General features: G+C 32.4%; 3 protein-coding genes across 4 annotated transcripts; 1 reads left to right on the top strand and 2 right to left on the bottom strand.

Moving 5' to 3' along the window:
• Positions 1 to 173: 173 nt before the first annotated feature.
• LOC131941842 (WD repeat-containing protein 47) lies at positions 174 to 6,853 on the bottom strand. Its single transcript, XM_059301404.1, has 7 exons — positions 6,716 to 6,853; positions 5,348 to 5,686; positions 4,371 to 4,529; positions 3,399 to 3,495; positions 2,348 to 2,488; positions 1,205 to 1,532; positions 174 to 622 (listed from the first exon to the last, which is right to left on the bottom strand). Exons 2-7 carry the CDS (start codon positions 5,578 to 5,580, stop codon positions 300 to 302), a joined length of 1,281 nt encoding a protein of 426 aa, XP_059157387.1. The 5' UTR covers positions 5,581 to 5,686; positions 6,716 to 6,853; the 3' UTR covers positions 174 to 299.
• A 2,311-nt stretch (positions 6,854 to 9,164) lies between these two features.
• LOC131941839 (selenoprotein F-like) lies at positions 9,165 to 12,598 on the bottom strand. Its single transcript, XM_059301402.1, has 4 exons — positions 12,497 to 12,598; positions 10,727 to 10,900; positions 10,418 to 10,481; positions 9,165 to 9,907 (listed from the first exon to the last, which is right to left on the bottom strand). Exons 1-4 carry the CDS (start codon positions 12,539 to 12,541, stop codon positions 9,729 to 9,731), a joined length of 462 nt encoding a protein of 153 aa, XP_059157385.1. The 5' UTR covers positions 12,542 to 12,598; the 3' UTR covers positions 9,165 to 9,728.
• A 176-nt stretch (positions 12,599 to 12,774) lies between these two features.
• On the top strand, positions 12,775 to 24,424 carry LOC131941821 (endoplasmic reticulum mannosyl-oligosaccharide 1,2-alpha-mannosidase). Of its 2 annotated transcripts, XM_059301367.1 has the most exons (12): positions 12,775 to 12,793; positions 14,740 to 14,861; positions 15,377 to 15,598; positions 15,962 to 16,018; positions 18,205 to 18,250; positions 18,543 to 18,731; positions 19,215 to 19,363; positions 20,342 to 20,530; positions 21,145 to 21,332; positions 22,425 to 22,548; positions 23,037 to 23,231; positions 23,844 to 24,424. In XM_059301367.1, the coding sequence occupies exons 2-12, from the start codon at positions 14,766 to 14,768 to the stop codon at positions 24,189 to 24,191; spliced, it is 1,803 nt and encodes a 600-aa protein (XP_059157350.1). In that variant the 5' UTR covers positions 12,775 to 12,793; positions 14,740 to 14,765; the 3' UTR covers positions 24,192 to 24,424. The 2 variants fall into 2 exon arrangements, with proteins under 2 accessions (XP_059157350.1, XP_059157352.1); XM_059301369.1 differs by lacking the exon at positions 15,962 to 16,018.
• The last annotated feature ends 2,080 nt before the right edge of the window (positions 24,425 to 26,504 follow it).

Raw genomic sequence — 26,504 nt, 5'->3', positions numbered from 1 at the left:
GATTTGAGACCATATAAATATATTATCAATTAATTAAAATCAGAATACTTTTTTGTTTTTAAATTCTGTCGCTGCTAGGTTTTTTTTAAACATTAAACAATTTTTAGTAAAGACAAGTTTTAATTTTATCATAATTTATTATGTTTATTATTTTATTCTTACTCTGCCTCAAAATACCATTCCTATAGGAGCAGTTCAAAAATATTTCCAGCAAAAAACAGTGCAAATCATATTATTTATTTGATAATAATAGTAGATTCTCATCTTTTTATCCATATACATAATCCATATACACAATATTAGTTACAGCTATTCAATAATTTCTGAAATGATATTTCACACACTACAAACATATAGAGATTTGAAATTATTATGTGTCCAGTATTTAAGTATCCATGCCCTATGCTAACAGCAGGTACCTTGGTCATACTAAGGTTAACTCTGGGAGAACCTTTGAGCTCCTCTGAAATCGAAGCCCTTGTGTCGATAACCTCCCCTTCAGAGAACAGCTTGTCCATGGACATCAGCATAGGGTCTCGGTTGTTCAGTAAATTCCCGGCAGGCATCATGGACTGCGATAGCGCGTTCTGAGATGGTGGAGTAGACCACTCCAGTCGGTTGCCTTAAAAGAGAAGTTTTGTAATTAATAATTAAAAATAATACACTTCTTTTCTGGCCTGATACAATAATGTCAATTATAATTTAAGTTTTTTTTTAAATTTATAGTTGGCTGGAGTAAGATAAATAAAAATGAAACCACTTTAACATAGACTAATTAAAACATATGTACAAGAACAGTTGTACAAGAAAAGTAAAATTATTCTTATAAAGACATTTTTTTTTTACTTTTTAAAAGCTATTAGTATCAGAAAATTATTAAATATTTCAGAAAAGTAGATTATTATTCTAAAGAAACATAACAATTATAATCATGTAACTTTTTCTACAATATTTTTTATAAATTTTACAGCATTATATTTCACTATATTCTATTGCATTCATTTTCTAAACTTTTGATATAAAAAGAACAAAATTATAATCATTTAACTTTTTCTACAATATTTATTATATAAACTTTACAGCATTATATTTCAATATATTCTATTGCATTCATTTTTTAAACTTTTGATAGAAATAAAACATAATTAATTTTTTCTAGTTCTTTCATCTCTGATTTTTAAAAGTTAAATCCACTATAACTCACCCTGCCACAATCCGCTAGATAATCCATCAAACTGTGGATTCAGCGATCTTGTCATCAGCTCTGACCTCGACCTTACCGACGGAACGGCTGAATGCGGGAACATCTTAGGTTTGATGGGCGTCACTAGGATTTGCTCAGACCACGATGCCTCCAGAGATGGTTTGATGAGAGGTCTGATGTCCACATTGATAGCCTTCTGCTCAAACGGGCAGGAGAACACCTCGAAGGGGATACACTGCAGCCAGGCTAGCAGGGAGAGGTCTGCATCGCTGAAGCCAGTGTCATTGAGAAGTGTGGAATATGCCAGACCACCCTGCCCACCTGTGGCCTGATTAAATAGTTTTAATTATCATTAATTATTTATTTAAAATCCATTTTTTTTAAAAACCATTTTTTGTCTGAAATAAGATAAATGAAACAACTTTAAAATTATTATCTTTTCCCGTTTGTGCCTAAGAAACATGGGTTCATCTGTTTCAATGACATCTGCATACTAGGGGATAATGTGGACAGCATTAAGCCCAGCCGCATTTGTTTCCCTAACGTGAGTTAGGTACCCATCAGAGCTGGGTGAACTCAGGGACGTTCTACTTATTTGAACCCGGATTCAAATTTGACACTTTCGAGTTAGCAGTCCAGCTCTCTACAGCTAGGCCATGCCACCCCATAACTTTAAAATTGACTGATTAAAACAATAGAACAGATGTACTAGACCGCCTCAATAACAATATTTCCATAAACAATTCAAGTTTATTTGACATTTTTCCAGGTGGATGTTGGACATATCAAAAGAAATATTACTAAAGCATGTTATTTTGTACTATAACTATTTTAAAACAAACTGGTAAGTTTTATCTCTGACTCTTGATACCAAAATAGAAGCAAAATAGAACTGACCACACCATCCCTTCATATTATGAGGTCAGAGAAACAGGTGAACTCTGTTACATATCTGAAAGTGTAACTTTGCTTTTTTTTTTTTTTTTTTTTTTATAAAGAACCCAAATACCTGTTTAATATTAGGGCTGTTTGGCATGATCCTATGTCATTTACAACAAAACTAATCCAAAGCTTTACACACATTTTATGAATCAGATAAACAAATCCTATCTTTAAAGCAGCCATCACTTTAAACCTACTCACCTGCTGTTGACAAAAATCAACACACGACTCATAGAGCATCCCTTTCAGGACCAGCTGCATTAGGCGATCATTGCAGCTCATTTGGTTCTTTTGTTCATCTTTTTTCTCTATGGGCAGGTAGGGTCTTAACAATGGCTCCACCTGTGGCCACAAATAGAAAAACAAAATTTAATTTTTATTTAGACAGACCTATTTCAACCGGGATAAACTTTTTACAAAATAAATTTTTAAAATTTAAAATTCCTTAGGTTTAGTTAAATTATAATTTAGTTAGACCTATTTCAACGCGGTACATATTTTATCAAATAAATGAAAAAAATTAAAGTTCCATCATAAAATTAACACAGACCTATTTCAACCGGGATAAACTTTTTACAAAATAAATTTTAAAAATTGTAAATTCCTTAGGTTTAGTTAAATTAGTATTTAGTTGGACCTATTTCAACCCGGTACATATTTTATCAAATAAATGAAAAAATTTAAAGTTCCATCATAGAATTAATGGTCGAGCAATTTTTTTACTTCACTTATCATAAAGTATTAGGGTGATAGAAAACTAAGATGTATCTTTAATAAAATAAATAGTTCCAACTTCATTCTTTGACAAGACTATATCAGTTTTAACAGTTCAGCAAATTTTATATTTTCTGCAGTAGCTTTAAATTGTATATTAACTTCACTGCTTAATGCTATTCATTCAAAAATGTTTGTTGAGATTTCTGTATTATGTTTCAAAAAAGCTTTTATTTAGTCCACATTTTTTAGTCTGTTTGTTTGTTTGCTTTTTTTGTGGGTTTGTGGCAAATCTTGTAATTCAATTTTGACCCACTTCGAATGCACTGATTTTGCTGAATAAAAGATTGGGTTGCTAAAATATGTAAGAGATCTCATGAGCGACCAAAGCCTTTATTAAAGGATGCAAGTATGTTTTATTTTCAGCCCCTTTTATTACGGTGTTTTTAAAAACATTCACACAAATGAAGCACTTTACTCATGTTAAAAACTGATTTTGAAAGTATATTTAAATGTTTCTGAAGCACTCCACTCTTACCTGTCTAAAGCATTCTACTCTTGCATTACTAGGATTCCAGTTCTGGTATTCACTGTGGTCTGACAGCTTTGGCAGTGACAACAAAAAGCATAGGTTGCTAGTGAGATAAAAAAAAAGTTGCACAAATTTAGCTTATGATTTGCTGTACACTAAGTTTATTTTGCTAACTAACTAAAAACTATGTTCTAAGAACATACTGAATACCACAGTAAAGTCTGCTTTTACTCTTCAGAGCTAAGCTATTTCTTTTTAAAACTAGGCAATATCAGTCTTTCTGCATTCTTTTTACTTAATGTACAACAATAATTCTAAACCACTAAGAAAATAACTTTTAAAAATTGGTTTAATTAAAAATACTTATGTTATTTTAGGCTTTAAATTTATAGTTTTATTTTCAGTTTCCTTAATATATGACTAATAACTTAAGAATTTGAACAGATAGCTACCTCACAATTACAAACAACTGAATTAACCTCACTGCAGCTACCATTTGTAAGAATTTGACCATAGAGATATAGGGCTGGTAAGTAGGTCACCAACCAGTTCTATGGCTTATGCAGGTTTTATTGAGCCATAGAACTGGTTGGTGACCTACTTACCAGCCCTATATGCATACTAAACATCAAGTTAGTTTTCATACTTTTCAAACTCTAAGTAGGTGTTTCATGATAGACTTTGGGGGGAGGAGGGCAAAAACTTGAGGGAAATATGGTTTTAACATTAGCAGCTGGACAGCATATTGCAAAGGTGGAGTTATATGTGGTCATTTTAAAAGCTTAAGGTGGGGCTACATGTGGTCATTTTAAAAGCTTATCTTAAGTCCACAACAATGACCTGAACAGTTATTCTCATCACAGCAAACTTTTTCTGAACAAACAATCACTCACTCAGATATTATAATCAAATTTACTGGGCTGACTATCACCCACTCACCTGTATTCTAATTATCTGCACTGACCATCACTCACTCACCTGTATTCTTCTTTACTAGCACATAAGCTTTCCAGAGTGTTTAGACATTTAACCACTTCATCAACAGTTGTTTCATAGTTCTGCATCACATTGGGCTCAGACTTGATGCACAACAGCTCCAGGTACTTATGCTTCAGTATAACATATTGAAATCGTTTGCTAAGAATGAGGAGGAATAAAGAAATACAATAATTAATGTTGGCATCTTTGTTGCAGAAAGTTGAATTTGAAACATGAGCACATTTTAAAATGCACCCTTAATCAAGCCTTTGTCTATTAGACAGTACGAGCCGACCCGCGGCGTATCATACGCCGCTATTTAGTTGTTTTATTTTCTACTTTTCAGTAATTCAAATTTGTGAATTCGACAGTATCAATGCTGCCACTGAATATATTTGCTTTAAAACACTATCAGTAGCTCGTTAAGGACGATAACCTCCCCTCCTTTCCCCAACCCCTACACACCCCCCCGTGAAAGCAGCCTCCTCTTAGTTACCTCCCCTAAGTTTAAAATTGTTTCAAACTAAATTATCTGCCCATAATAGCCGTCACTAAACCCGGCTCTACAATTGTAAACATTTAGCGTGAACCACAGCTCACCAGACCATGTAGGGGTGGGGGTGGTACTGTAGGGAGCGCGCTTACAGCTTGGTGCTTTCTATGGTCTCCAAGAAGAGAATTATAATATATATAGATTAAGTTGTATTAAAGCTTTTTGATATATAAAAAGTATTTTACTGTAATACTTCTGCTTTTTTAATCATAAGCCTAAAAAAAATATTTAGTAATAAGGCTGACATTTTTTTAAATAGCGCAAGACTACATTCTTCCATCAACATTACATTATATTTAGTCTTTAGGCATAACTTTCCTGAACATGCATAATTATTATTAGCATAATCTACTCTCTACTGTATGTAATGTCTGTGTAAACTAAACTATTAAGTATGTAATTATTTCATTTAAACTTAGCCTACCTGTCAAACGCTTCTATAGATATCAGTGGCTGAATAAAATCAATGACATCGTCCCATTGCCCATCCAGGATGAGCTGCCTTAAGAACAACATATCATCTGAAAAAATTCCATTGATAATCCCAGTCTCTCTTTCCACAGAGAGCATAGAAATATTAAGAGTTCTGTTTTGCAGGAATTCTGCAATAAGCTTGACCACTTCTGCTTCATTCACAGTTAAGTTGCCTGAAGGCATTTTTAAACTATCTAAGTCAAAGATGGTCTCACATATAACTGAAAACTGTGCATTCAAGGATTGGATATTTTAAAATTTTAATTATATTCTTAAATCATCAGACAGCCTGGAAAGAAAAAAAACAATGTTATTTTAATTATAAAATAACATAATTTACTAAATGGATTATTAACAGTACACTTACTGACTTTACTAGCATACAATATTAGGAATTCTATCAAACATTTTGACCTAAATTTTCTTCATTCTTAATTTTAATATATTTAATATATTCATGATTTGCTAAAAGGCATGTGTACACCCATGAACAATCTGCAGGTTGTTTGATTTTGGAGTTTTCTCTCTTAGATGAATTGCTGTTCCCAGCTAACGAGCCTTGTCTACCCACAACTCAAACATACTCCTGCCCGACTATCTTTTCATAGGACTGACATATCCTAATTCTGTATTTCAAGTTCTGATCTACACTCTCTTTAAGTCATTTAAATCTAACTTCAATTTACTGATTTTTTTCTCACCTTCAGTGACTAGTTACTTAGTACAAAAAAATTCAATGGGTCTGGCATAATGTTCGTGGTCATTCATAGACCTACATATTACATATTAAACATAAACAAAGTCGCACTCATATGGAGGGGAGGAGTCAGACTTTTGAGACAAGAAGTAGGGGGTTCGGTGTTTCATGTCGCGTGACGTCAGATACCAAGCAAAACACTGAGAAAGCTCATGTTTGATTGGTTGGCTGATGACACTATGAAATCCTAAAGGCACAGCTCGAAATATCATCCAATATATTATATTAAACTTAAAATATAATATTATTAATTATTATGAAGTAGGCTGCTATCCTAGCTACTAGCTAGACTAGTGGGCTAATGGCATTGGGGGCCTAAATCAGTAAATGTCATGATTAGGCTCTAGGCTTAAAGTTAAACTAATAGACCTTGATTTACCTACTTAGTTTAAAAATATTAGATGCCACTGCCATGACTGAGATTAATGATTCATAATTCATTGTTTTGTTCTTTAAAAATTAAAAACAATCCAGAAAATAATTCAAAATATTCTGAATCTTTTAGTTTTAATCCACGGTTTTTTAGATGCTATTCTAGATTATATAATAATTTCAACAAACCCGAACTGAAGAATTATTCCACAATATTTTATACCGGAGTGTGAGTACCAAGAGAAAAATATGAAAGCTCGTAACTTTCCACAAGGTAGGTAAAAATGAGTCACAGAGATTTCTCAATGAAATCTAAGACGATTTTGTTTTCGGCATACTCACCCGGAAGTGCACCTGTACGAGTATTTTACAGTAACGCTAGTAATAGTATTACCTCACATTACCTGGATCATTATGGATCTAATCTAGATTCTAGATTTATTAATAAATTACTTTGTTCTTCTAGAAAATCTCGGTCTATGGCACAATGACAATAAATGTACTGTTGTACAATATTACAGTTCCCACCCTCTTAGCCGATTCCCTCAAAACTATTTCTGTATTTCATTTGTTATTTATTTACGTTCTCATTACTCATTAGTTAGATCTTTCCAATAAAATATTTTAAGCATTAAAATGTCTTAAACTCTTACTTCATACTTAATAATACTTAGAGTCTATATCTCTGAACTCTCTTATTAATAACGTTTTGTTTAGATTTAGGCCTAGTTGTTTTCAGACAGTGTTTCTTCCAGACTTTTTTCTCCGGGGGGGGGGGGGGGGGTAGACTAACTTTCTTCGGGGGGGGGGGGGGGCGGACACTGTTAAAAGTATATATTTCTATATAAATTTCATTTCATTCGGGGGGGGGGGGGCGGTAAAATTTTTTCGGGGGAAGCCCCCCCCCCCCCCCCCCCCCCCCCGAAGAGATGCCTGGAAGAAACTCTGTTTTCAGCCTATATTAGATATCAGCCATGAGAAATTAGCGATTAAATCTAGATTCTAGATCTATATTTAATTATTTATGAATACGTCGGTGGTGCTTTTAAGTGATCAATTACGTTTCTAACAATATTTCTTTAAATGCTATTGTCTCGTTACACTTTCTGAACCTCCCCCCCCCCCCTCTTTATACAAAGCACTCGTGACAGTTTCATTTGAAACTTTCCATAGCGGAGTTGAGATATCCAGGGGGGGGGGGTTAACTAAGTAGACTGATTATTTTCTATATAAATTTATAAATTATGTTTTGATTTCGTTCGGGGAAGATGACTTGGATCAACCCTCCCTCCCAATCATGAACGTGGATGAACTGTGAGAGTAATCTCCCCTAAATTAATTTTAACAGTAAGGGAGGAGCCATGTTTTTTCATTAATTAATTTTGTTGTATAGAGAAAGTATTTTAATTGTGAACACAAATAAAATAATGTGCATTTATTTGAGTGATTTCACCCCCCCCCCCCTCTCAAAAAGAGTTACATCGTTTATAGAGAACCCCACACATTTTACTGATCCTGTTCTCCATCCCTGGGATGTGGTAAGGATTGTTGAGGTTGAGTTTAATACAACATGATCAGCTAGTAGTCATCAGCGTGTGTACCACTATCAGGTCTTGTGGGTTGGGGATAAAATCTTAGGAGTTACATGTATGCTTTGGTTAGGCAATTAATATTCTTCTGTTAAAATACGAGTGAGTTATCTAGGCTTATGTAGCCTCAGGCTGCACATACAATGAGGATGTATAGCACAAATAACAATAGGCCTACTCATATTATGGTCAAGGTGGATAGGACAAAGTGTTGGGGGAAAGGTCACCTAACATACTCCATAAAGTACTGATAATAAGCCAACTCATATGATAATATGGAAAGCGTGGGGAGAAATGGGGACAAAAAGAAGATAGGCCCACTATCACTTTTCATTCAGCAGAAGTAGAATTCAACTGTTTACTGTGCAGTTCCCAATACAGGCCTAATGTTTAATCAGCACATAATATAACTGCTCTGTTCATTTTTACAAATAATTCCTCAAGTGTGGCTGAATTATTTTGTTTTTGGATGCAGTGCGAACAAAGGCAAAGTAAAGAAAAAACATAGCATAATAAACTTTTTAATCTCATTCACATCCACAAATGGACATCAAAATAAAACTTTACACTTACTCCATAATAAAAAACAGGCTGACATTGCCAAACACGATTTAGCATTGAAATCGAATAGTGTATATTGCTCTTGGAATGGATTTCAAAGACATCCACTTTAAACATAGCTAGCCAGTAACTAAAATTAAACAACCAGAAAGAAGAATGACTGAATTCTAATCTCTATGTACTGTTACTTCAGTCCCAACCAATGGGAGGTAATTCTGTCCAAGTAAAACCCACAGGGTCAGATCTGTATAGCACACTTATATAAATTATGGAAACAGACATACTAAAACATTCATCATTAAACTTTTATACAACTACATCTTATACATTTTATTAAAACAAGAAATCAATGTAGTTTTACTTTTCTTTCCAAAATAGTCCCAAGACATTCAATTTAAATGTAATGGTTCTCGTTAAATTGGCAGTTTTTAAAATAACATTTAAAACAATGAAACTAAAATACTCAATTTATCATGCATAGCAAGTTTATATTTGAAATAAATAAATTTTCAGTATAAGCTACCTCGTACAGTCACCTTATCAAGATGCACAATGTCATGTTAAGTAATTACATGAATGAACACCTCAGGTATGTGCAAAAAAAAAATCAGTTTAGACACACCATCTGGTTTTTTGTCTTAACATCATAGACACATAACTTTGGTATTCCACGCCAGTTGAGGGCCTTAAAGTATAAGCAAATTAGAACAAGATGTGCTTCTGACTTTAAATAATTCAGAACCCACAAGATTTTTCTGTATTATAATTCTAAGGTTAATAAAAGGGCTGAAACATGGGTAGGTAAATGGTAATTAATTTGTATTAATAAAATGTAATTAACACTGAGTAATAAAAAGTAATTGAATATTTTTTATAACCCCCAACAGGCAAGGTCTAATTTTTCATTCCTATAAAAACAAAACAGTGCATTGTCTCTCACAAAGGTAAACTTTTCCAAGATTTTCAAGTGTAAAAGTAATGTAAAACAAACAAAAAAGTTATTGATTTCCAGTATCAATATAAAAACATGTCATCACTAAAACAAAAAAACATTAATTCTGGAGATGTTCTTGGAAGAACTCCTCAACAGAGTCAGTGTTCCATTTGTCGATTCCCAACGTTTCCACGACATTTCGGTTCTCGTCCAGCAGTTTAATAACTGGGTCAGCACCACGGGTGTATTTAATAGATAGCCCAGGGAACTGGTTTGGACGGTCACTTTTAACAAATGCTGTAAAACAACACAACATATTGTAAGTACAGGTAACAGATTAATACAACATTATGAACATGTGTGGGACAGAGTAGTTGGATGGCAGAGCATACTACTGCTAACCTGAAAGTCACAAGTTTGAATCTTAGGTTCAAGTCTGTAGAATGTCCTCGAGTCCACCCAGCTCAGATGGGTAATTTACTTATGTTAGGGAAAGTAACAGGGGGGTTTGGCATTGTGCTTACCACGCTCTTCCAATGCCAAGGTCACTGACACAGGTGAACTCTACTTCACCTGCCCTTGGACTGTCATGTTCAAAAGGGTGCTCAGCAAATGAACAATTTGTATGTACCAGTAAGAAATAACATTACATACTGTAGTAACCATTAGCAAAATAACATGTTGTAAGAACTAGTAAAAGAACAACATATTAAATATAGCAGTGCGAAAAATCACACTACATATTGTAGGTACCAGTAACAAATATAAATTTACTAATATTTCAGTTAAAAAATCAAAATCACCCACCCTGTACTTGTGGGAACCTTCCTAATTTTCATCCACATACCACTAGTTCAGCGAACGGGTATTTCTGTAGAGAGAAAAAAATTATTACAAGCCTCTTCCTTTGTTTCACAATCTAATATAATCTATATTTGGGGCCTTGGAAAAAAAAAGCATAATAAAATATTCTGTTTGTAATATTAACAAAGTTTTCATAGATACATGTAATTAAAAAACTAATTAAACATGCCTCTTTAAAATATAAATATTCCATATGTTATCTTAAACTAAAAAAAATACACTATATATAAAAGAATATAAAAATGAACTGACTGTAGGTCCTGTTTGTTCTATTTGATCTTTTTGACAACAATTTAAACAGTCTGACTTGATAACACTAAGATCAAAGTTGTCCATCAGTTCACATGTTGAACACATTAAATTGGGTGTAAACCCCTTGAGAGTACATTCTTCTACAAATTCTAAGCTGCATTCACATAAATACACCTGAAGAATAGAGCAAACAATACATCTTAATTAGATTTTATTCAGCTTGAGACAATAGACTCTTCAACTGTATCAACATTGAGCATATTAATCTTTTTTTTTTGTAACAGTAACAATTTACAAAACATTTTTTTTAAAACATGAAATAATGGCTGAAATTTAGTTTCTATCATCATTAGTTTTAAAAAAAAAATTTTGTTTGTCATACTTTTTTAACTCCCCCCCCCCCACCACCCGGTTATAGACAAAGATGACCTACAAGCCCACACCTCTGTTCTTAGTATTTGGTATTTTGTATCTACTTCGTTGGATATCCTCCAACACAATTAAGTATTAAGTTTCAAACTGTTGGGTGCAGTAGAGGCAGATTTCAGCATGCTTTTCTATTTGGATTTGCTTCCATAGCCTTTTGACCATCCAGAAACAAACTACATGACAGCCGTTGGTTGATTTTGGACCTTAAATTTGGTGTTTTATTAACTTAAAATGAATGCAATTTAGCCTATTAAGTTAAAAAAATAATTAACCTAAATAAGTTTTGAGGACTGTTCTCCAAAATTTTTAATTAAATCTGAAGTTTACTGAGGTGTAGTCTTCAGCGACTTTAGCTAAATAATCTAAACCACAAATACAGAGTTGATGTTCATTTTAGTATGAGCATTTGAAGAAATGGTGTGGTCATCACTATGCCCAACCGCCGTTTAACTCAAACCAACATGAGTCAAGTACTTCAGAGCTGGGTAAACTCAAGGGCGTTCTACATTTAAGATCAAGATCCGAACTCATTCCCTTCGGGTGAGTAGAACAAGTAGAATAAATATTAGCCTAAATAGTAAATAGCCTACGAAACTCTAGATGATAGTTTAGTAGATAGGCCTAAGGCTGGGCCCATCTCTTAATAAATTCTTTTTTTTTGCAAGTGGTCGTCCATAAATGATATCACACTCACAGGGGGGGGGGGGTCTGTAACTTTGTGACGGTGTGTGATGAGGGGGAGTGGGGGGTTCTGATAGTGTGACGTCACTTTTTGAATTACAAAAAAGCAATGTTTTAGCCATTAATTCGCATTTTAGAAAACGGTTTTAATAAATTGTAATAGGAATTGATCAAAATACTCTGTTGTTACTCTATGTTTTAAGAACAATTCAACAGCAATTTTGAGGGGTGGGGGGGGGGGGGTTGTAATGTAGGCTGAGGTGTGACGTCATTGGGGGGGTCTGGCTTTTAGTGACGTGTGACGGAAGGGGGAGGTAAAAATCGTCAAAAAAGCCTAACGTCATTTATGGATGGATAACCCTTAACATGTAGAATCTAGATCTAGGTATACGAGTACGTGTAGTTATTGTAGTTTGTACTACTAAGATTAGATATCTAGATCTAAATCTAGATCTAGACTCTACTACTTGCTAGACTTGACCGACTAGCGGACTACCGTGCGCGGACTAGCCTGGGTTGAAACCACTCGCGTGAATTTAATTTATAAGTACACTCGTTATTTCTATTACTGTCTATTACTCTAGAAAAAGAGAGAGATTTAAATTATACAATTTATGATCAATTTATAAATAAAAAAAAAGAATGATTCAAATACTATACCATTAAAAGTAAAAGCGGAGGAGCTAAGTTTAGCCAGTCCGCCATTTTGGCAGAAAATACAAGGACCAATGATAAAGTAACTCGTAGATCTAGTAGGCCTATGGGCAATTATTTTCCGGTTGCAAATTTTATTTTTAAAATCGTACACATCAACGAAGGGGCGATAAATACAATTTATTTTTAAAAAATCTCACCCTGGTCCCCCCTGCTTCCAAAGTAAAGAATAGGCCTAGAGAATCTAAATGTAGAATTTGTAGATCTAGATCAAGAATCGAGTCAAGATCTGCAGAACCATCAGTACAAAATTATTCAACAGATAGAATCTAGAAAATCTAGATCTAGATTCTAGATCATATCTAATCTAGATCTAGAACTAAGAATCGGTCGGTAAAACTCAATCTCCATTTTAAAATTTTACGTATTTTATTCCCTGCTTCCCGTTCACCTCCAGTCACAGACTGAGCGTATTAAAAATAATTAGGCCTAACTAATGTATTAATTTGTATTTTATTATAAACACAACCGAAACACACAAAAACGGTAGGAAAACATTCAACATTGGGCTTATTTCTTTAGGAAGTTATGTTTTAGTTTTGATGATTTACTTTTGTCAAAACTTGAGAAAAATCACAATTTGGAATATTCAATCTCCATGAATGTGCTAGATCTATGTTCGAGTGTCAGTTAAGATATTCATATAGTAGATCTATATAGCAATGGGTGAAGTGTAAAACTCACAAGTGACATTACAATTGCAAGGCGGTTAAGGTTGTATTGTTACAAGTATCTCCCACGCATGATACTATAAATTAACTTTTATGAACTCACAATGACCCCAAAACTGAGGCCAGTACCATTTCAAATAGCTATTGCTCAAGCTATGACATATGCTGATAATTAAAGTCAATATGAACTCACTGTGAACCCTCAACCGTGTAGGGATTTTTCTCCCGCTGACGATCACACGTTATTTAATTGGTACTGTCCTAATGCATTTTAATGTTTTTTTTTCCTTTTCTAATTAAAACTCACATTTTATTAAAAAAAAATAAGTAGATTCAAGATCTTGCTGTAATCCTGGTGTTTTCCTAACGTTTGTGTGAGTTTCGGTTGTGTTTATAATAAAATATGCAAAGCTGCGAATAAAATGCGCTAAAATGGAGTTTTACCTCTAGAATCTAGATCTAGACTATAAAAAAATAAGAAAGTTTTTACTTTGGTTGATTTTAAATAATTTAGACTTTAATCTAGTTTAGTTAAGTTAAGTTATTAAATTAAGTTTAGAGTTTTTAGAGTAGTTAGTCATAGTACATAGTAGTAGTAGTATGGAGCAGCCTGCTACATTCATTCAGTCAACAACTAACAACCAACATGTTTGTGTGGTATACAAGTTAAGTTAGGCTACTCAGTACTAGATCTACTACTCACTGACTCAGTCTTAGGCTAGATCTAGAATCTTGCTAGATTAGAAACTTAAAAACAATGACTTACGACTATAGTGTCACTATAGTCAGTGACTATAGTCTAGTGAGACTGATAACTGAATACATGATGGAAAATAGTAAAACACCTCTGAAAAGGCTCTTAGTCTTACTAGATCTAGAATAGTAGTAAAAAGTATTTTGCCACAACATATAATTACACGCTTTATAGGTGGAGATGACACGATTGGTGCATCATGTGTGTTGTGAAGTCCATCGTTCCACAATATAGAAATATCACAGTACCACTCTGTGTTATCTAGGTCTAGCACAATTTTATTACTATGTCGTAGTAGAATTTGAGCTGTCAAAGGACGCTGATTATATCATCCGCACTGACAAAATCCTATCACAAAGCATATTGATCGAATCCAGGTTAAGAACCACTGATCTAATTTTTTAATCTAGTAGCTTATCACATACTAGTAGTTCTAGAACCTATTTAGATTTAGTACTAGTTCTATGCCTGAAAAGGGGATGGCATGGCCATGGAAGTTTGTTAGTTTCAAATAATTTATGGTGAAAATCTGTATTTCACTACAGCCACCACCTAAAGCCTTTTCTGAAAAAAAAAAACCCAGATAAATGTGATTATTTTTTAGTTACTAAATTTGAAAATGGTTTTTCTTCTCCTCTTTTACAGGTTTATTCACTCGCAGAATGAAACATGCAACATGATTTTATAACAAGAAAAAAAATAAAAGTTAAATAAACTAGTACATCTATGCTAATTCATAATTAATTATTCTCACTTTAATAAAGCTAAAGATATAAACTAAACCGAAGCTATGTCTTCTACGTTCAAAAGAGATGTGACTATAAATTTGGGCGCCTTCAGTGACTCGATTAGTGATGTTACAAGGAAGCGGCAGTCTATACTTAGGGTTAGTATTCTTTAACCTTATGTTTTACAAATACATTACAACATAAATTCTGATACTATTGAAGGGAATTTCACTCCAACACAATTAAGTGTTGTGTGTGAGGATGTTTTGTACAATATGAACATTGACTCAGATGTTCGTAAGTGTTGTGTGTGAGGATGTTTTGTACCATATGAACGTTGACTCAGACGTTCGTTCGGAATTTGCTTCCTTAGCCTTTATTCACCCAAGAACAAGCAGCCGTTGTTTATGTTTGTACTCATGAAGTTATAGTCTCCAGTGAGAATTTTCTCTCCTACATGAGTTGCTGTCTCCAGCTGACAAGCCTCATCTGCCAGTGTCCAAATTGGGGACTTGTGGTGTTATCTCTCCTGCCCAGCATTAGATAAAATAAAATAAATATTTTCCAATACACAAATGGAATAATGGCATATCGGGTTGTTTTATGTCCCCTTATTTCTAAAAAAAATTTTGTGGCATTGTAACTTTTATTACTTCTCACTTTTTTTTTACAGTCTTGGCGTCGTTTATCCAGTTTGCAACGCTTGATTATTGGCATTGTGCTTCTGTCAACAGTGGTGATAGCTTTATTTGTATTGCCAAGTTTAATGTCCAATGAAAACAGGCCAGAATTTGATAAAGTACAGCCCAAGAAAGAATCGGAATCCTTTGAAGAACTACATCAAATAGCAGATGTACAGAAATTGGACAAAAATCTGGAAGATCTTAAGAAAAAGGCAAAGTGCTTGATACATTATTATTTTTACATTGCAAAAAACCCCAACAAGAATAGGTTTTTTCAAATCAAATTTTATAAGTGGATATATTTTATACTTGATATATAGTTGATAAAGAAAATACTTTTTAAAAAAGTACTTTTTCTTTATTAACTTATTAAAGATTAAAAAATTTGAGCATTTGTTTTGTAGTTTTAAGAGTGACCGTTGTTTACATGTCTCTTTAAAGCAAGAGTTGAAATCTTTCAGATTTCAACTATTCTTCGTCATTCATTGGAAGGACTTCAAAATCGCAAGTTGGCTTTCCAAAAGGATTGATGAAAAATAATGCTTTAACATTAAAAAATATACTATATTTTACAGGCACTTCAAGACCAGCTAATTGAGAATGAAAGAAAATTCCCTTTCATAAATAATCCGGTACACTAGCATGTTTTTTTTGTGTTGTTTATTAAGGTCAAAGGTCAAAAGACACTTTTTTTAAAAATCAAAAATAATTTAATTCTCTCAGATATTTTCTATCTTTGAGCATATTTATAATAAGGTTCCTTAACCTATACATCTGTTAAGCATTCTTGTACCTACTGGGTATAGAGACCTTATTCTTTGTTCTAAAAAAGGATGGATAAATGTGGTTTAATAGAAGTTAAGATTTGATGTCAAGCTCCATCTATTGGCTTGCATAGTATAAGCTAGTAAATAATGACTGGGAATAGATTCACTCATACAACTGACCAATCCTATTTGATTAGAGTTAACCTAAACAATTCAATTGGTTATAAATCAACTGCATGTTCTGGGTGGCCTTCTTGTTACTAGATAAACAAATCAATCGCCTGTATAAACTTGCATATATTATTTAGAATCTACGCTTTCATTTGTAGTCTGAAAATAATACAATAGAGTCTCAGTGTGTTTATTTTTTAGAAATGTGCTATTCTTTGATGGAAACTACTTATGGGAACTAGCAAATGACCCTAACTGCATAGATACTTGATTACACTTGATTGAATATTTGTTAATTTAGGCTCATCTGATCCTCTTGCGTTAATAAAAAAAGCAGAGGGGGTGGGGGCTGTAGGCTAGCATGACAATTAAAATAAAGGAATAGAGTAATGTCAGAACAAGCAGCTAGTATCTTCAAACTTTTATAAATTAAAATTAATTAATGAGATGATAATATTAGTAGATAGGCCAACAACAAAGCTTAACTTGGTGTGTCAATAAATGTTCTTAAAACAGTACTTGATTTCTGACTTTATGAGGTTTAACCATTAGAATCAATAAATTCATTACCTTTTGTATTTCACCCTGAACAAAAAACCCCCTTTCTAAAATTTATTTTTAACATATACATGTACTTTTTTTAGTAACATGGATTTTTCATAGAAAGAAAGTCTTTTGGGAAAAGGGAATTGCTGCTTTTTCCACCCTTCTTTTTATGTTTTCTCATTTTTGCATTTTTCACAGACTTCAAAATTCAATAATCTGCTGTCCAACAAGACTAAAACTGTGCACATTCATTTTGCAATATATATATATATATATATGTATATATATATATATATATATATATATATATATATATATATATATATATATATATATATATATATATATATATATATATATATATATATATATATATATATAATTGTTTTCCTTGAATAAATAAATTATACAATAAATTTTATAAACATTACAAACTATAACAAAATAATCATTAATTTATGATTTATTCCATTTATTCAATTAACATTTTTTTTAAAAATTCCTTCTGTAACTTACTAAGCCAGACCTTTTGTTTTTGTCCCCTGTGTTTTATACAGAAAATTTAATTTGGATAGAAATTTAACCAATGAGTAACTTAAATGTAAGCCTGGTAAGAAGAAAAATACATATATATATATATAAATATATTTATATATATATATATATATATATATATATATATATATATATATATATATATGGATTCATTAAAAACTAAAGAAAATAATCATTTTGTGATTTATCCCATTAATTCAATTAACATTTTTTTTTAAATTTCTTTCTGTGACTTGCTAAACATAACAGTTTGTTTTTGTACCCTTTATACTGCAGATTTAATTTGGATAAAAAAAAATTAACTAATCAGTAACTTGAATTTAAGTCTGGTAATCAGAAAAATACATATTAAACTAGCTTTTTAATAAGTAAGTAAGTAAAATTCCCTTTTTAAACCTGACGGTCTATAAGGCAAGTGAAGTAGAGTTCACTTATTTCTGTGACCTTGGCATATGAAGAGATAGTTTGGTCAGCACTATGCCCAGCCGCCTTTACTTTTCCTAACGTGAGTTAGGTACCCATCAGAATTGGGTGGACTCAGGGATGGTCTACTGACTTGAACCCGGATTCGAACTCGAGACTTACGGGATAGCAGTCCAGCTCTCTACCACTAGACCACTCCGTCCCCACTTCTTGTGTTTTCAAAAATTTGTGATCTTTATCAATTCTTAATTTCTTTAGTTTGCAGGTGTAGGCATTTATTTTATTCTAATTATTTCTTTCTAAGTTTCATTTATTACGCTAATTTTTAATGTTGTATCACTTGTTTTTTTATTTAGGACCCAGTTAAACAACATATTATCTCAACATACGACTTTTTTGGAGGTACATTAAACTTTATATTTTACATTTCTGTTATGCTAACAAGAAATTTTTTTTTTAAATAAAATTATATATTATTTTTGATCCCAGAATATGGTTGTTTTGCTCAGAACAAATGACCTTGCAACTTAATTAACGAAATCATGTTAATTTTTGTGTTAATATTTACAATTAAAGATGCTTTAAAATAAAATAAAGAGAAAACATTTTTTGCTCTTATACAAATTTGAGGATTATAATCATAATATTCATATACATTTATGTTTTTGTGTTTTTTCTTTTTGTTTTCACACAGGACAGCAACAGACCCCCAGGCAGAAACAGGTTGTTGAAGCATTTAAGCATGCATGGAGTGCTTATAAAAAGTATGCCTGGGGTAAGGACGAGTTACATCCCCTTAGTAAAACCTCTTCAGAGTGGTTTGGGACTGGTCTGACTCTTGTTGACTCCCTGGATACCTTGATCATTATGGGACTCAAAGAAGGTAAGGATTTTTTCTTCTGGTATTGTTTATTTTTTAAACAAATTATAAAAAAAAAGATGCAGTTATTTAGTTAGTTGAAGCCCTGAAGACTAAGGGCAGATAGTTGAACAGATTGAATAGAGTTGTCTGCCCTGGACAATACTTGGCTATACACAACCTCTCTTTTGTTTTGTTTTTTGTCTCAGGGGTACCTAAAAATGATTTCATTTACTTGCATCATTTTTTTTTAATATGAAAAATGTGATGAAATCCTAAAATTGAAACTTGATTTGCTTTGTATTCAAATTGAAGTTACTAGGCGCTTGTATGTGATTGGTATTCAGATTGTGTGATGTTTTTAAATAAACAAAATGTGATGTAGCCCTAAAATTAAAACATTATTTGCTGTGTTTTTTAAATGGAAGTTACTAGGCTCCTATGTGTTTTAGGTAGTTGAGATTGTGTGAGGTTTGCTTGAAATAACTTTGCATTGATCTGTTCCAGAGTATGACGAGGCAAAGGCCTGGGTAGAAGATCAGCTGACCTTCAATGTTGATAAATATGTCAATTTGTTTGAGATCACCATCCGCAACCTGGGGGCGCTGCTTGCTGCTTATCATCTGACTGGGCATGAAGTGATGAAAATTAAGGCAGTAAGTGCTTCCTGTTACATCCACACTTAAATCCTCATACTCACACGGCTTTGACAGTATACAAATAAGACTGGCCATGCGGGGTCGGCATGGTTGAGTCGGTAAAGCTCATGGTGGACAGCCACTCTTCTAGGAGAGACAACTGCTGCCTTGTAGTTTGTTCTTGGTTGGACAAAGTCTATGGAAGCAAATCCAAAAAGAAAAGCAGGCTAAAATTGGAGTCTATGCCCTCAGTTGCACATAACCAGTTGACAAGTATACTTAATTGTGTTGTAGGGGATCCCTTCAAACACTAAAATTAAGAACAAAGAAGAAGAAGAAAGACTGACAATGTGAAGTTATTTACATAAAATTTTGATGTTGCAAAAATTTTTATTATGAAGAAAAAAACATCAATGAAATAAATTAGACAGATCAACAATATGTTTTCTTCATCAAAGTTTTGGCTTTGCAACATTAACAAAATTTATCGTTCTTTACAACAAACCATTTTGTTCTTGCTTTTTTATCCTTAAGTTACCAAAAACTTTACTATACAATTTTTATTTTACCTGCTTTAAATTTTCAATGAGCAATATATTTTTATAACAAAATCATGTTTTAACATAATTTTATTTATTATAACAAAATCTTATTTATTATAACAAAATCTTATTTATTATAAAAAAAATCTTTTTTATTATATCAAAATCTTATTTTTATAACAAAAGCTTATTTATCATAACAAAATCTTATTTATTATAACAAAATCTTATTTATTACAACAAAATCTTATTTATTATAACAAAATCTTATTTATCATAACAAAATCTTATTTATTATAACAAAATCTTATTTATCATAACAAAATCTTATTTATTATAACAAAATCTTATTTATCATAACAAAAACTTATTTATCATAACAAAAACTTATTTATCATAACAAAAGCTTATTTATCATAACAAAATCTTATTTATCATAACAAAATCTTTACAGATTGACTTAGGCGAAAGGCTTCTGAATGCGTTTAACCACAATTCAAAGATTCCTTATTCCGATGTGAACCTCGCTAATGGGATAGCAAGGCCACCAAAATGGGGCCCAGACAGCAGTACATCAGAGGTGACAACCATACAGCTAGAGTTCAGGGACTTGTCCTTGATAACAGGAAATCCAAGATTTGCGGTACCATATTTTTACTTTTAAAAATTGTCATTTTAATTTTGCGTAGTGTCAGGATTAAAGAAGTAGTAAAGATGCTATAAATAATGACAGGTGTGGAGTTAGTGTTCAGCATTTCTGTTGTAGAAACTGGTTATTATATTTATAATTTAGCTTCTGCTTTTCACGTGGTTATAATACTTATGCAGTTCCTAGTTTAAATATTTATGTAGTCCCTTAGACTAGTAGTTCCCTAGTCTGTATACAGAAGCTGAAGAATAGTTGTATAAAAAATGTTGACGAATATTTAAACTTAATTCCATCATGTAAACAAATGAGCTGGTGTCATAGTATCCATTTATATAATTAACTTTCAGTTTGTGTCAAAAATGTTTTAATTTTTAAAAAATGGTTAACTCCTCTATGCAATTCAAATGTCGGTACATTAATTCATCTTTTAAACTTTAAACATATGCTCTTTGCAGATATTTAAGCAGATATTTCTGCTTGAATGAAAAAAAAATCATTCTTCTATGGCCTAATCCTATCATTGATCTTATCATGTAATCACCAAATCAGCTATTATAGGATTAACAAAGGAACTTTCTGTTATTTATTTATGTTTCTTCTATCATTAGGATGCTGTGCATGAGGTATCCATGCATGTCCATGAGCTTCCTAAAACAGATGGCCTTGTCCCAATCTTTATTAACGCCAATTCTGGAGATTTCCGGCCGGCAGGGACCATAACCCTGGGTGCTAGAGGTGACAGCTACTACGAGTATCTTTTAAAACAATGGCTTCAGAGTGGGAAGAAACTAAAAGTGTAAGAAGTTCAAACTAATTAAAATATTTTTTTTTTTGAAAAATCTAATTAAAATGATTGCAAATGGTTATTTAAAAAAAAATCTTTAAATATAAACTATTATATATGATAAACTAGTTCAAAAAATGAAATAAAAATCCTGGTAATAATCCAATATTCAGCTTGAGAAACTCCAGTGAGCATTAGGTATATTTCTTCTTGATATACCATGTGTGAGTTTTACCATTTGTGCCCCATTGATGACTGGTCTTGAGAATGGACTTCATTTTATTTACTGAACAAGGATTCAAAGATAAATGTTTTACATAATCACCATTTTTCTTGCCCAAAAAACACATGGGGCAGATGAAGTAGTGTTCATCTGTTTTAGTGACCTCAGCATTTGAAGGGATAGTGTGTTTTACATATAATGATGTTTCAATCACAAAAGCAATATATTTACACCATAGCCAGAAGGATCAAAAGTGTATGTGCTTGTGTATTTAGAGTTTTTGACACTCTAATATGATTTATACAAGGTACCTGTTCGCTTCCAAGACATGTGGCAGATGAAGTAGAGTTCATCTGTTTCAATGACCTAGTCATATATGTGATAGTGTGGTCATTGCTGTTTTAGGTGATAAAAATAAGTGATACTATTATTATTTAGAAAACTTTTATTATATAATTATTCTGTGTTACTGGGGCGGCGTGGCCTAGCGGTAGAGAGCTAGGCTGCTAACCAGAAAGTCTGGAGTTTGAATCCGGGTTCAAGTCTATAGAACGTGCTAGAGTCCAACCAGCTCTGATGGGTACCTAACTCACGTTAGGGAAGCAAAGGCGGCTGGGCATAGTGCTGACCACACAATCCCTTCATATGCCGAGGTTACTGAAACAGATAGACTACTTTATCTGCCCCATGTGTCTTGGGTATGAACAGGAACAGATGATGATGATTCTGCATTACTAGCTTTTTATGTAGACAAGAACTTCATTTTTATTTAAAACACTTTAAAGGATGATTTTGATGAAATCTATAATAGATTTTGAAAATACTAATAAAAGAATTAATTAGATTTTAGTGAATTTATAAATAGTTTATTTGTAAAACAGTTTCAAAGAGGACTTTGATGAAAGCTATCGTGGAGTTAAAAAATCACTTATGAGACGTTCAGAGCCAAGCAAGCTGTTGTTTATAGGCGAGCTCTTAAGTGGCCGCAGTTTTAGTCCCAAAATGGTAAGTGGATTTGTTGTTTAAAGAAGTCACTTTGATCATATTATCTGTTCCTAAAATTCTTGTGCTTCTATCCAGTTTGTATCAGTATTTTAAAATCTTTTAGATGAAAAAAATCATTCATCTTTAATCCAACTTGTGTTTAAAAATATTTTCCATTATTCTTTTGCCTACTCTCTCTGTCTCTTGACTTAACTTACTTAACCTGGCTCAAACTATGCTCATTAGCCAGGCACACAGGACAAAGAATTAAGCAATTCTCAAACATTAAATGTTGGCTGCTGCTACACCTTTGAGTTGTATGTCGTCTCTTTTCTCTCCCTCCACCCTCCCCCCCCCCCCCCAGGTTTGGATATATAAAAGGCATTTTAGTTGAAGGCCCATACTATCCTTAATGCAATCTATTCAGTTTTAAAAATCTGTTCGAAAATTAATTGACCTTGAAAATTAATGAATGTTGTGTCACCATCATGCTACAAATCTCATTCCAGGACCATCTTGTGTGCTTTTACCCTGCCACCCTTGCCCTGGCCTACCATCACGGAATGGGCAATGAGTACCTGGAAGACGCTAAAGATTTGTTGAACACCTGCTATGAGATGTACAACAGGATGCCGACAAAGCTCAGCCCTGAAATAGTTTATTTCAACTTGGCCCAGGGAGTAGAAGAGGATCTTATTGTAAAGGTAGAAAATGCTGGCACGATAGATTTCTTTCATATGCTTGTATTTGCCCAATTAACATTTTTAATGCATTGTTTTTTTGTTTTAACCCTTAATTTCCCACTTAAAATATTTTAAAAATTAAATGTTTATTCCCCTCGAAAAAATATTGAAATAATATTTTTGTTTTATTCCTTAGAAGTTAGATGCTGAGCTTATTTATGTAAATATGTTACCATTATATACCCATTTTAAATATTTGATAAAAATAATTTAGTATTATTCCTTAGATACCCAGTAGAAACATTAGAATACTAATAATAGTTTTTTTTGTTTTGTTCTTTAGAAGTTAGAAGCTGGGCTTTTTTAATGTAATTTTTTAACCATTATATACCCATTTTAAATATATAATAATAATAATTTAGTATTATCACTTAAATACCCAATAGAAACAGAATAATAATAGTTTTTTTTTTTATTCCTTAGAAGTTAGAAGCTGGGCTTAATACTTTATTTTGATGTAATTTTTAAAATCCTTTACACCCATTTTAAATATTTTAAAAATAAATATTTAGTGTTAACCCTTCAATACCCAGTAGAAACATTTGAATACTAATTGGTTTTGTTCTGTTTCAGCCCCTAGATGCCCACAACCTACTGAGACCTGAAACTGTGGAGAGTATGTTTTACCTGTACCGCCTGACAAGGAATGAGACCTACAGGGACCAGGCATGGCAGATATTCCTGGCCTTTGAGAAGCACACCAAGCTGCCGGAGTCAGGGTACTCGTCAATCAACAATGTCAAGGATGCTGGGAACCCCAGGTTCCGGGATAAAATGGAGAGTTTTTTCTTGTCGGAAACACTCAAATATTTGTATCTGATATTTAGTGATGATTTTAATTTGATCTCCCTTGATGATTTTGTTTTTAACAGTGAGGGTCATCCGTTGCCTATTTATAATGATTCTGTCAATGAGAAATGAAAATATGGTCAAACTTTATTAGGATGATATACTAATTAAAGCTATCTTCAAGAAATTATCTTTAATTTTTAAGTATTTATCCGTTTGCGGGTTGCACATTATTAATTTAAAATTTTAATGTAATACATTTTTATTTTATAAAAATTAAATTCATTGTAATTTTTCTTTGAAATCATTTTCATCTCACTAAGCTTGTTTGGAGTCAGGTTTCTATTTGATAATTTTAACTGTATAATAACCTTTTGTCTTTTTTTTTTTTTTTTTTTTTTGAAAAAATAATTCTATGGCTTAAAAAAATAGTGTGTTTTTACAAGACGTGTCTTGACTAGTCAGTTACTTACCATTCAATCAGTAGAATTAGCTTTATGTTATTTAGTTTAATTTGATGTAAATTAGTTCAGATGAACCTTTTTGTTTTACTTCTTGTTCCATTGTTTTTGTTTATTTGCCATAGATGTGTATTGTTTGTTTTTCTCATAATTTTAACTGCCAAGATGTTTTCTACAGTAATAAACTATAGGTTCTAAATTCTATAGGTTCTAATATAGGTTATAACTCTATAGGTTCTAAACTTTATAGGTTCTAACTCTATAGGTTCTAACTCTATAGGTTTGACTCTATAGGTTCTAAACTCTATAGGTTCTAAACTGTATAGGTTCTAAACTCTATAGGTTCTAAACTCTATAGGTTCTAAACTCTATAGGTTCTAACTCTATAGGTTCTAAACTCTATAGGTTCTAACGCTATAGGTTTGACTCTATAGGTTCTAAAATATATAGGTTCTAAAATGTATAGGTTCTAAACTCTTTAGGTTCTAAACTCTATAGGTTCTAACTCTATAGGTTCTAAACTCTATAGGTTCTAAACTCTATAGGTTCTAACTCTATAGGTTTGACTCTATAGGTTCTAAACTCTATAGATTCTAAACTGTATAGGTTCTAAACTCTATAGGTTCTAAACTCTATAGGTTCTAAACTCAATAGGTTCTAACTGGCACTTATTGATGGCCTTTCCAGTGTGGATGGAATGTCCAGGGGGATCTGCTTGTCTTTGCCACAATCCCAGTGGTCAATCACAGTATTTCAACTGACCAATCCCTTTATTCCGGCCATTTCTTGTCTGGCTCAAAAGTAATTTTCTGTTTTGTGTCAATATCTTAGTTTATTTTTAAACAATTCTTTAGCCTAAGACTCCAACATAGCTACGTTAAAATAGCTTTTTACTTTTACATTATACATCACAGAAGTATGAAAAGATGTTGGATAAAACTTCTTTTAAAACTTTAAATATTGTTTAATGACTAACGGATTTTAATTTACATTAATTTTTTATATTTAACATGCTTTTGTAAATTGTAAAAGATTTTTTTTTAGTTGCTTACTGATTTAGAGATCTATTTTTAGGAATAGAATTCTTTCTTCTTCTTCTTCTACCTGGGTGTTACCTTGCTCAAGTAAAGATGCCATGCTGCCTGCAAATAGGATGAGCCTTTCTCACCGCACCCATGTTGCCAACCTTTTTGTTCCCACAATTCTTTTTACTTCCTCCTCTGATACATGTCATCATCTGATTATAAAAAAAGGGGGGTGGTTCATTCTGTATATACTACATAGGTTGTACTATGTGGTTTAAAGTAATACTTTTTTCCTCCACACGTTACAAAACGAGAATGTTTGAACAATTTTTTTTCCCCACCTTGTTTCTAAATGTTGGGCGTCATTAGGCTTTAAACATATGCTGCATGTATAAAACAGGTATTGTAACAACACCCTAGAAACAAATTGAGCTGAGAAAAAAATACAACAAAGCAATGTATGTGATATATGTAAATTTATTTTTCTCATAACAATTGTTATATGTGATTTATTGACATAATGCTGACTCACTCTGCCATAATTAATAATTAATTAAATAATGTTAAAATGATTTTTGTTTGTTTCTGTAATTCTAAGTATTGTTTCAGAGCTAATTAACATGTCAATTGACTTTTGTTATGTCCCTTTTGTTGAGTAAATGAGGTTCATCCTGTTGTATGTAAATGCATGTGTTGTTGAAAATTATCATGACTTTGAATTTTCTTTGTCTATTTTATCTTAATTCTACTGTTCCTGGAGGCAACTGTAAGAGAATGCAATTTATTATTTCTTTTTAGTGACGACCTGCATTCATCTTTGTCATTGTCTTATTTGGCAACACCAAAATATAATTTGGCAACACCAAAATATGATCTGGCAATTTAAAGTCTTGTTACTTGGGTTTACTGTTTACTTATATATTTTTTTTACTCATTTCTATTCTTCTTTTTGGCCAGTA

This window comes from Physella acuta, unplaced genomic scaffold (genome assembly GCF_028476545.2).
Source record: "Physella acuta isolate Inbredline_101_S28 unplaced genomic scaffold, ASM2847654v3 ptg000374l, whole genome shotgun sequence".
In the NCBI taxonomy this organism is placed as follows: Eukaryota; Metazoa; Mollusca; class Gastropoda; family Physidae; genus Physella; species Physella acuta.
Note: the sequence above shows the minus strand (reverse complement) of the source record. Positions and strands in the feature narration are given on the sequence as shown.